This window comes from Chiloscyllium plagiosum, chromosome 12 (assembly GCF_004010195.1).
Source record: "Chiloscyllium plagiosum isolate BGI_BamShark_2017 chromosome 12, ASM401019v2, whole genome shotgun sequence".
Classification (NCBI taxonomy): Eukaryota; Metazoa; Chordata; class Chondrichthyes; order Orectolobiformes; family Hemiscylliidae; genus Chiloscyllium; species Chiloscyllium plagiosum.
This window is the reverse complement of record NC_057721.1, coordinates 78,795,956-78,808,271: the sequence shown is the minus strand read 5'-3', so window position 1 is coordinate 78,808,271 and position 12,316 is coordinate 78,795,956. Positions and strand designations below refer to the sequence as shown.

General features: G+C 45.0%; 1 protein-coding gene across 3 annotated transcripts in view; it reads right to left on the bottom strand.

Moving 5' to 3' along the window:
• LOC122555427 (SAM domain-containing protein SAMSN-1-like) overlaps positions 1-12,316 on the bottom strand; it is a 158,897-nt gene that overhangs the window by 89,788 nt on the left and 56,793 nt on the right. For all 3 annotated transcript variants that reach the window (XM_043701419.1, XM_043701420.1, XM_043701421.1), the window contains one exon: positions 9,774-10,138. In XM_043701419.1, the coding sequence (XP_043557354.1) occupies positions 9,774-10,138 (365 nt within the window). The remainder of the gene's footprint in view (positions 1-9,773; positions 10,139-12,316) is intronic.

Here is a 12,316-nt window from a genome sequence, read left to right as displayed (position 1 = left end):
AGAAAACAGAAACAGCCGGCAAAACTCAGCAGGTCTGGCAGTATTTGTAGAGAGAACGCAGAATTAATATTCCAGGTCCAGTGGCTCTTCTTCAGCACTATTAACAATTAGAAAAGGGTGGTATGTATGCTGAAGGTAGGGGCTAGAAGGGTATGTGGGGAATGGAGGGGGAATAGACCAAAGTTGCATGGAAGGAACTGTGCCTGCAGGATGCTGACACAGGAGGGGAGGAGAATATGCGCCTGATGGTGGTATGCCACTGGACACCTTGGTCCTCTCCTCCTCCATTCCCAACTCCTCCCCCACAGCCCCATGACATCTTCCTGTGCAGTAGCAGAAGGTGTAAAACCTGATCATTTACTTCCTCCCTCCTCACAATCCAAGGGCCTGGACACACCTTCCAGGTGAAGCAGTGATTTATCTGCATTTCACTCAATCTAGTCTCCTGCATTCACTGCTCACAATGTGGTCTCCTCTACATCGGTGAAATGAAGCATACACTGGGTGACCACTTCAGGGAACACAGTGTCCTGCCTGCGAAAAATGACCCTAAGTTTCCAGTTGCCTGCCACTTTAAAGCATGACACCTTGGGAAAACATAGGAGCAGTAAATTCAGGGAACCCTGGATGGCCAGGACAATTTAGGACTGATGCGGAAGATGAGAAAGGCTATTAACAATTGCAAAGGGAGCAATTCGACTTTGGCCTAAAGGAATATAGGAAATGCAAGAGAGAACTTAAGAAAGCAATTAGAGAGCAAAAATAGACATGAAAAGGACTGGCAAACAGAATTGGGGAGAATCCTAAGATTATAGAATCACAGAATCCTGATGGTGTGGAAGCAGGCCATTTGCCTCATCATGTCCACACCAACCATCTGAAGAGAATCCCACCCAATACCAACACTGAAATAATTCGTAATGGTTTTCAAATTTCTGGAGATACTTCCAGTCACAGCTGACAATGTCAGACTTTGGATGTGGAAAGGTCCAGCCCTGGCAAAACCAAAACAGTTGGTGGTGATGGGGGCAGCCAAAGTGCCGTCACAACCAGAACTGAAACATTTTTGGAGCCAGAGAAACCAGATCACAATAGAAGATGGTGTTTGTTTGTGGGGAACAAGAGTGATTGTCCTGAACAAAGGTCACCACCTGATACTGGTTGAAATCCACCAGGGTCATCTAGGGGTTTCCAAAAGGAAGATTAGGCAGCCCGAGGGCTCAGTGGTTAGCACTGCTGCCTCACAGCACCAGGGGCCCCGGCTTAATTCCAGTCTCGGGCAACTGTCTGTGTGGAGTTTGCATATTCTCCCTGTGTCGGTGTGGGTTTCCTCCGGGTGCTCCAGTTTCCTCCCACCGTCCAAAGATGAGAAGGTTAGGTGAATTGGCCATGCTAAATTGCCCACAGTGTTCAGGAATGTATAGGTTAGGTGCTGTCAGCAGAGTTAAATATCAGATAATAGGGGAATGGGTCTGGATTTGTTACTCTTCGGAGGGTCGGTGTGGACTTGTTGGGCTGAAGGGGCTGTTTCCACACTGTAGGGATTCTGTGATTCTCAGATGTTGGCAAGAGATTATGTCTGATGGCTCGGATTGGATGTGGACATAGCAGCGTTGGTGAGGCAGTGCCCAGAATACCAACGAGGACAAAAATTGGCACCAGCAGCTCCCCCACATTCATGGGAATGGCTGGGTAAACCTTGGACTCAGTGACACATCAACTATGCAGGTCCTATCATTGGCTTAATGTTCTTAGTCATTGTGGATGCCCATTCAAAATGGCTGGGAGTTCACAGAGTTCATCAGACAAACACGGGGACAACGATAGAAAAACGTAGAATATCTTTTACAATGCACTGAATCCCAGAAGTTTTGGTTACAGATAATGGTGTTACTCTCTCCCTCCCTCCCTCCCTCCCTCCCTCCCTGATGGTTTTACACCCTCCCTCCCCGGTGGTGTTACTCAGTGGTCCTGCTCACTCTGAGTGCTGGCTCTGTGAAGGAATCTCCACATGTAAATAATGTGTGACAAGGTGATGGGATACTGGCCTCTGTGGAGCTATATCAGATGGTAATGGTTGAGTCAGGGATATGCCGTGCCATGAGGTTACATATTATACTGGACGACTGCTCCATGGTTATTGAAGCCCCACATTGATGCCCAGTCTTGAGTTTCTCAATCTGTCCAATTTAGCATGGCAATAGTGCCACACATCATGATGTAAGATGTTATCAATGCGAAGATAGGACTTTGTCACACACCCTGTGATTTATCTCCTATAAATCAATCTCACTTGACGTCAGTCTGCTGTCCACTGAGAGGAGGCAGAAACGGATTCAGTCTGGGGCAAGCCAAGAAACAATAATGATAAGATCCAGTCACCGCCATGCTCACTCTTTCACCATTTCCTTCTCTCCTTCAGTTGACTAATCATAGCCACGTCAATAGTGAGAGAGATTGCACAAAGTTACAGCAAGGATAGCTCCAGTGAAGCAGACGCATGTCCCCGCCTGTACAGACACAGTGTCACCATGGCTTACAGGAGGTTCTGAATGTTTCTATTACCAAATGTTACTTCAGAAAACGCGCTGATCTGTTGCGTAGATACCATTCCAAGCAGTCCTCAGTGTCAATTTATTTTCAGTTTCCGAAATTAAAGTGTGCAATTTACAAATGTGGTGACACACCCCAAGATGCCTCGTGGAAGCAATTTGTCAAGCAAGATTTGATGCTGAGTCACATAAGAGAATATTACAAAAAGATAGGTAGAATTAGAAGAACAATTTTTTTAACAAGCCACATCGAGGTTTAGGGAGAAGTACAAAGTTAAAAATCTCACCACACCAGGTTATGGTCCAACAGGTTTATTTGGAAGCACTAGCTTTCACAACCACTGATGAAGGAGCGGCGCTCCGAAAGCTAGTGTGCTTCCAATTAAACATGTTGGACTATAACCTGGTGTCATATGATTTTTAGCTTTGTACACCCCAGTCCAACACTGGCACCTCCACATCCTGGGGAGAAGTAGATTTGCATAATTCTTCCAAGTGGCACTGAGAAGACCAACATCGACTGTCTGCCCTTAATTGTCCTTGAGTCAATATCCAGGCCACTTTGGAGTCAACCACATTGCTGTGGGCCTGGAGTCACACGTAGGCCAGACCAGGTAAAGACGGCATTACCCTTCTCTAAAGGACATGAGTGAACCAGATGGGTTTTATATCAGTTGATGGTAGTTTCAGGGTCACCATCATTGAGACTAGTTTTATATTCCAGATATGTGAACTGAATTTAAATTCCAAGACCTGCTTTAATAGGATTTGAACCTATACCCTGAAAATATTAACATTGGCTTCTAGATTTGTATCCAGCGACATTGCTGATATGACATCGTCTTCAGATTCTGAAACCCCGAGTCCAGAAATAGGGTCATAGAGTCCTACAGCATGGAGACTGACCCTTTGGATCAAAATGTCCATCCACACTAACCCCATTTCCCTGCACTTGGCCCATACCCTTCTAAAGCATTCCTATCCATGTATTTGTCCAAATGCCTTGAAATGTTGTCCGTGTACCCGCCTCAACCACTTCCCCTGGCAGCTCATTCCATATGTGTACCACCCTCTGTGGAAAACAGTTGCCCCTCAGGTTCCCTTTTATTCTTTCCCCTCTAACCTTAAACTGATGCCCTCCATTCCTCGATTCCCCAACCCTGGGAAAAAGACTGAATGCATTCACCCTATCTATACCCCTCATGATCTTATACACCTCTATATGATGCCCCCTCAGTCTCTTATGCTCTTAAGAAAAAAAGTCCTAGCTTGTCCAACCTCTCCCTATAGCTCAGACTGTTGAGTCCTGGATGTTGATCCTTGTAAATTTCTTCTGCACTCTTTCCAGTTTAATAACATCCTTCCTATAGCTAGGTGCCCACAACTGAACACAATACTCACCAATGTCTTGTACAATCTGAAAACATCACTGCGCATGATGGAGGAAGTCATGTCAGGGACAAATAAAAGACAAGAATTTAACAAGTCCAGACCTGCGTAGTGCATTCCAGCTGGAGGAGGTTATAGTGACAGGGAGGGTGAGGTCATACAGGGAGCAAACACAAAGAGATGAATTTTAATGCTGGGCTATCAGCTTCATTGACACAGAGAAAGTGAGGACTGCATATGCTGAAGATCATGTGGGGCTGGAAAAGCACAGCAGGTCAGGTAGCATCCAAGGAGCAGGAAAATTGATGTTTAGGGCATAAGTCCTTCACCAGGAATGACGAAGGGTTTATGCTCGAAACGCTGACTCTCCTGCTCCTTGGATGCTGCCTGACCTGCTGTGCTTTCCCAGTGCCACACGTTTTGTCAGGTGCATGTACATGACAAGGTTTGTTATTTTTTTCCCCCAGTAATGTGGATTTAGCTGCACATTAAGCAAATAGAGGACTTAGGGGTGGGGGAATGCATTGGGAGGAATGCATTTGGACAAAGTGTATTTCTGTTGTCATTTGACCTCATCACTTGCTGTCGCTTAATTTAATTTTAGTTTGTGATAACTATTAAACACATGACTTGAACCATGAAGTGAGAGATGCTGAGATTGGTATATTTTCAGAACTGTCACAGAGCAAGCTCCCATTGAAAAAAAATACCAAGGGATCAAGGAAACCAACTTTGATGTGTGGTTAGGTGGGTCAGAGTGGATGTAAATTTTCCACTCTCTGCTCCCATGAAAATGAAAGGAGACTGCGGATAGATTTTGAACGTTTGACTGCTCCCAGTGATAAAACTATGAAATCACTGTGGAATGAATAACTACACCTGAACAAATGAGAGTGGCTATGTTGCTGTCACTGCTGGGATAAGAGAACTGTAAGCTACATTGCTGTCTAAGCCTGAAAAATGCAGACAGGAGACATTTTGCAGGCTGGTCTACCTTGTATGATAACTAATCTAACTTGAATGCTAACCTTTTCTAATTAACGCACAAGGATTTCCAAATATCTTTATGTTGCAGTTGGCTACACTCTTTTCTCAGTTAAACAATATCCAACTCATCTATCCTTCCTGTCAAAGGGCATCACCTCATGGTTTCCCATATGATATTCTATTGGCCAGGTTTTTGCCCAAGTCCTTAATCTGTCTATATCCCTCTCAATTCATTGTGTCATCCTCTCACAGCCTTCCATAGCCATTCCAAGGCATCTTCCTCAACTGCTTCCGTCTGCTCCAAAGTGTCTGTAAATAACATTACTTTGCATAAATGTCATGTGGAGATGAAATGCAAACAAGGGAAATAGATGTACATTGCAGATGTGCTGTCAAGAACAGCACCCCCTATGAATTATATTGAGGATACTGAGGCAGACTGTAAAATCTTTCAGACTCACTGAAAAACCAATGTCAAAGTCCTGCTCTGGAAGTCATGAACTCAGCAGAGACATTGGAACTGAAGGACGTGTATCTTGTTCAAATCAACTATGTATAAACACAACTACAGGTAGCAGGGATGCAATGATAGCCTGATCAGGGCATATCAGGATGTTATGGACCAGGGCAGACAACCCCCCCCCCCCTCCCCCACCACTCAAAACATTTCAAGAGTGCAGCCTATGCCCTAACTTTGCAATTTGATTTGAGCAGGTGTAAGTGGATATTCCAGGAGAGAATCAGTTGGTCAAACAAAATTTATTTACAAGGTTACTGAAAGAACAGAAAAAGGAATACCAAATAACTTACCCTATCAGAAAACCCATCAGACTATCCCAAAGTAATTATGCTGTTCTAAATATACTTGCAACAAGCCCCATAAACATCCCTTGGCACAAAAGGTAAAGTCAAACACAAGTTCTTACAGGAGAGAAGTCAAAGAGAGAGAGAGAGGGTCCAGCAGCCTTCCTTCACACACACACACAGCTGCATTAAAACCGAACCAGAGAGGAGCTGAGCTGGGAGAACTGGCCACTCCCCCTTCATTACACAAGTTTTTTTTAAACTTGAAAGCCTTCTGTCTGAGGCAGTATCTGTTAGCTGGTCCAAAAACTCAGACTTTTCAGTACTTCTGTTGGTTACAATCTCTCTGAAAAAATCCAAGCACAACATAACCTTGTTAAACGAGCAGCCTGGTCACACAGGAGCACACAGACAGCGATACCATAAGATGGCATCTTGTACAAAGGAATTGTGTCAATACATCAAAGCAGGTGAGAAAAGAGACGATCCATGTCAGCCATCAAGGAATTGTGTCTAGTCTGAGGAGGGCAACAGAAGTGCTGTGGTAGTGAAACATGAGCAGTGAAATTAAGGACCATATCAGCCAGTCCAGTGCTTATAATAAATGCCAAGCTGAGAAAATGTAAGATTTGCTCATGATGCATGATGTCCCAGAGAGACCACAAGCGAAGCTAAGAATGGACTTCTTCACTCACATAGGAACTTATTGCTTTGTCTCAAGCAATGTATTTCTGACTACTAAGAGTTAGATGTTCATAACTGCCAATGAGGTTGTACAATGCCTGAAATAATCCTTTGGTTGTTATAGCATTCTGCAGCAGTGTATACCTGAGATGCACTTCAACAACTTACCAAGGCTTCTTAGTCAGCACTTTTCAAACCCACAGCCACTTCCACCTAGAAGGACAAGGGCAGCAACCACATGGGAACACCACCATCTGCAAGTTCCCCTCCAAGCTACTCACCATCCTGACTTGAAAATATTTCACCATTCCTTCCCTGTCACTGGCTGAAATTCCTGGAGTTCCTGTTGTGAGTCAACACATAGCACATGGACTGCAGCAGTTCAAGAAGGTCGCACATCCCCACCTTCTCAAGGGACAACTAGGGATGAGGTACAAACAGCAAAACCCACATCCCATAGAACCAAATCATTCAGGCATTGTGGAGAAAGTGAGGGCTGCAGATGCTGGAGATCAGAGCTGAAAATGTGTTGCTGGAAAAGCGCAGCAGGTCAAGCAGCATCCAGGGAACAGGAGAATCGACTTTTCGGGCATGACCCCTTCTTCAGGAATGAGGAAAGTGTGTCCAGCAGGCTAAGATAAAAGGTAGGGAGGAGGGACTTGGGGGATGGGCGTTGGAAATGCAATAGGTGGAAGGCTGGCAATGGTGGCAATGGAGGAGTCCAAGGACCTGCATGTCCTTGGTGGAGTGGGAGGGGGAGTTGAAGTGTTGAGCCACGGGGTGGTTGGGTTGGTTGGTCCGGGTGTCCCAGAGGTGTTCTCTGAAACGTTCCGCAAGTAGGCGGCCTGTCTCCCCAATATAGAGGAGGCCACACTGGGTGTGGCCACACATTCAGGCATTGTGACAAGTGATAATTATTTTGAATTTACAAGCAAAGAGGTTAGGTGCTTCATAAGTGATTGAGAAATGCTGGTCCATACATATCTCCACATTGTCCCCAGGTCAAATGGAAAGGCTGAGGCAGACACAGAGATTGTCAAAGAGATTATAAAGAAATGGAACAATTTCAGCACAGGCTTGTACAAGGTAATTCTTCAGTGGAGAAACACTCATTGAATTCATGGAAATGGGTCTAGCACACAGGCCAAAGTCACATTTCAGTCAAACTGTTCTCCCATTCACAAAAGAGAAAGTACTGAAGCTAGAATTGCTAAAAATCAGGAACAACAAAGTCTAGGTGGTATGATAGAAAACCACATTTCGCTTTGATCAAAGTGCCAAACCCCATTGCTAGAACCAAGTATTGAGAGTCAAAGAGCAAATCATAAACACTGTTAACCAGAGTCAGCCCACAAGACATTGTTGGACCTGTTTAGTGCAGTTGTCATCTCAATCATATGTAATAAATTTGAAAGACTAGATATACCATTGTGATAACAGACATGGACATGCAACTAGAGAACTTGTTCCTTCCAGAGATAAAACAGCAAAGGATCAGGAATAATAGTAATCACCATGGGAACCACACTCTTTGGAGAAGGAATGCCAGCCTTGACAACATGAATACATACCCTTAAACCACATGCATAATTAAAAAGATAATAGGTAAAATGGCATGTGTAGAAACTGATGAAAGTGGAACTGACTAGAATTAACATGCAATTTTATTAATGAGTGGTAACTTTGCATAGGAATTAAGAACAAGGAATGGGAATAGGTAATTCAGTTCTTTAAGCCCACTTTGCTATTTAACATGATCATCCTGGTCTCCACACTGTTTTCTTACCTGCTTCCTGTAGCTCTTTATCCCACTTTTCATCAGAAAAAAGTCGATTTCTTTCTTGAATCTGTTTATTGATCCTGCCTCCCACTGCACTCTGGGACAGTGAGTTCCACAGATTCACGACTCTCTGAGAGAAGTAGTTGCTCCTTATCTCTGTTTTGAACCTGACTCCTCTCACTCTATCTTTATGCCCTCTTGTTCGAGACTGTCCCACAAGGTGGAACATCTATTCCACGTCCACCTTATCGATCCCCTTCAGCATTTTATATTCCTCCATCAGATTGCCCTCCTCATTCTTCTGAACTTCAGTGAATACAGGCACAAGCTATTCCTCCACTCCACGTACGAGAGCCATTTCATCCCTGGAATCAATCTGCTGAACCTCGTCTGAAGTGCCTCCTGTACCACCATATCCTTCCTCAAGTAAGGAGACCAGAACTGGACACAATACTCCAGGTGTGGTCTAACCAATGCCTTATATAATTGTAACAGCACTTCATTACTTTTATAATCCAGTCCTTTTGCAATAAATGCCAGAATTCACTTGCTTTTCCTATTATATGCTGCATCTGCGTACATACTTCCTGCCATTCATGCACAAAGATGCCCAGATCCCTCTGTACTGATGCACTTTGAATCTGTTTCCCATTTAAATAATAATTCGCCCTTTTACTTTTCCAGCCAAAATGGACAAGCTTGCACTTATCCACATTAAATGCCATCTGCCAGATTCTGGCCATTTCTCCAAGCCTTTCAGTATCCACCTGTAAACTCTTTATTTCCTCATCACAGCCTACTATTTTAGCATCACCTATGAATTTGGCTATGGTACACGCTGCTCCTGCTTGCAGATCACTTATATAGATTGTAAGTAGTTGAGGACTGAGAACCGAATTCTGTGGCAGACCTCAATTATAGTTACAGATCGCCATCCAGAGAAGGACCCATTTATCCCAGGCCTCTGCTTTCTGTCAGCCGGCTGATCCTCTATCCAAGCTATACTCTGCCCTTAACCCCCTGGGATCTAACCTTCTGGAGCAGTCTTTTATGCAGCATCTTATCCAATGCCTTCTGGACATCTAGATATACCATTCCACCAGATCCTTGGTATCCACATTGCTGGTTAACACCTCAAAGAACTCCAACAGGTTTGTCAAGCATGCCCTTCACGAAACTGTGCCATTACTGGTGAATTCAGCTTTATTTTTCCAGTGTTCAGTTACCTCCTTCTTTAAGATTCTTCTCCAGCAACTTCCCAACTATAGAGGTCAAACTAACTGATCTGGAATTTACCCACCTTTTACCTATCACCTTTTTTGAATAAGGGTATCATATTAACACAATTCCAAACCACTGGTACCTTTCCAGAATCCAGGGAATTTTGGAAAATCATAACTAATGCATCCAATTTCTCTGCTGCCACTTCCAGGCCATCAGATTAGTTATCTGCCTTTAAGCCCATCTGTTTACTTAAAACCTTCTCTCTGTCTCATGGTGTATATCCTGTATGCAGCTCGACAACAGCTGTATGCTCAGCGTGAAAATTCATAACCAATATTGAAACTTTGACCTACCAGTCCATCCGATAGATCCATCCCTGTGACAGGGCTTGGAAACATTTGGCAGTGAAAGGTCTGTGGACAGGAGAAGGGAGACCAAGAGCGATCCATTGTCAGAGTTACGTCGAATGGCATGTCTTCAGCATCCTGCAACTTCCTACCACAGGAATGGTGTGCCTGATCCCATGGGGAGATGAACTCTGGCATGCTGTACCACTCAGGGCTGTGGATCCTCACCAGTGACTGGGAGGACAGCTCCCAACCAGGGTCCACCTCGTATTCTTCCTTTGATGACTCAGTTCTACATTTCTCTGGATGGTTTGACTGTGGGTGCAGGGTTTTCTCCAGAGATGTGGGATCTTCAGATTCCTGACAAGGAGCTGGACAACGAAAACCAACATCAATATACACACACGTACACACACATACACTTACACACAGACACACGCACACACACACACACATCCACACCGACACACACACACACACTTACACACAGACACACTTACACACACACACACACAGTTCAAAGATGTGCACGTTAGGTGAGCTGGCTATGCTAAATTGCCCCGGTTGGCTGCATTCGTCAGGGGTAAATGTAGAGTAATAGGGGAATGGATCTGGATGGGATACTCTTAGGAGGATCGGAGTAGACGGAAGGGCCTGTTTCCACACTGTAGGGACATTATGGTTCTATGTCGTCCCACTGCAGTCTGCAGAGGGTACACCCTGTATAGCCCAGACAGAGTGTGCTGCATTACCTTGGTGTGGGGTGCTCCGCACTGTTAGAGCAGACCACAAGGTGATATACTGGTTGCTGGTCTACCGGGGGATGGCGAGACTGGGGAAGAGGACAGCGTGGTCGATCGTGACTGAGCACTATGCATCAGGCACTATGAGTCAAACAGAGGCTGACTGACACATCTCAACAGGACTGAGAACTGACCTTCACCCTTCTGATGGGCTCATGCGGTTCAATGGTAAGTGCGTTTGCCACGCTGGCATCTGGCACGTACTGTAGGTGTTGGATTAACATCTTAGTGTGCTGTACGGTAAGACAGACTCCTTCCCCCACCTCACTCCTCACCCTCTGGACTAACAGCAGCGTGTCTGTATGTCTCTGCAAAACAGCATATTGGTACAGCAGTACCGAGAGCTATACAGGGCCATCATGCCAACGGGAATGGCACTGCCTGGAACAGCATTGCACTGCAAATCAAGGCAGGGATACTCAGTGGATACAGATGAATGCTGAGGCAGCAGACAGCCCCGGGGTGTAGCCTGGTCTCGCCTGTGAGCTGGGTGCCTGTCAAACACACAGTGTGTCTGCTTGCTGCACTCTGCCATTGATAACAGCTTCTGCACAATGGAACCCAGTCCCGAGAGACTCCCCAGGATAGCGGAGAGGAGCTGTGAGGGACTGGTGCAGTGTCAAGTATCAGTGTCGGTGGGTGAGGGGTGGGAACAGCCTGGCGTGCATCTTGCCCTGAGATGCTGTTTGGTGCTGAGCAATTTGGAGACTCCTCACAGCCATTGGCGCGTTGAAGTCACCAGGTACCCACTTGGACTTCCGATTTGATTGGTATATTTGCTAAAACAAGATGCTGAAAGTAAATGAGGTGGCTTGTGCCATTAAGAACACCGTTAACAAAAACCATCACCTTCCTTAATTGGCGACTGGCAGCTGCCTGGTGAGAAACTTGCCACTCAGCAAATGTAGAAAAGAAACAGCAAGCCACTTGCTATCAGCGTTAAAATAGTCCTCGCCAGACACGTGATTCTGCCACAAATCTCCCCATAGCCCATGTCACTGAGGCTCCTGGAAGGTTCCATCAGCTCTAGCTATGAGGAAACTGTCACCAGGTTACACCTTACCTAAGGGGCAACCCAAGATTAAGGATTAAATATGGCCGACATGGAGACTGTGTCCCCATTTGTTATGGAGAGTGGAACTAGGGCCATAAATATAGGAAAGGAAATAATAAATCCAACTGGGAATTCAGGAGAAACAGTCTCAGCCCAGGGAGTGGTTAGTTATGGCCTTCTGAACATGTGGAGTAATTGAGATGAATGGTATAAATGTACTGAAGGGAAGAGGGATAAACACATGAGGGAGAAAGGACGGGAGGGAAAAACAGGTCAGGAGATGAAGAGAGCTCCACATTGCTTCATGTGCAGAATAAACCTAAAGGAACCAGTGGGGCCGAATGGCCTGTTCCATGCTGTAAATATTTTGCAACACAAGAAAGTGAGCTAAGGATAAAAGCAATAAATCATCATCCAATGTTTATAAATTGGAACACACCTCCTCACTCAATCTCACCTCCTCCCAATATCCCCAACCCACAGACACATCTCCTCCCAATATCCCCCAATTCTATCCAGGTAGGTCCTCCCCATATCCCTCAATTCCATCTACTCATCTTCTCCACAGGTTCCTTGTTACAATGACAAGTCAAAATGTTATGTCCATTTTTAGCCCTTCATTTAAAAAATGTGTTTTGTTTTTCCAAAAAGAAGACTGCTTCAATAACAAATCTGAGAATGATGCATTTTTT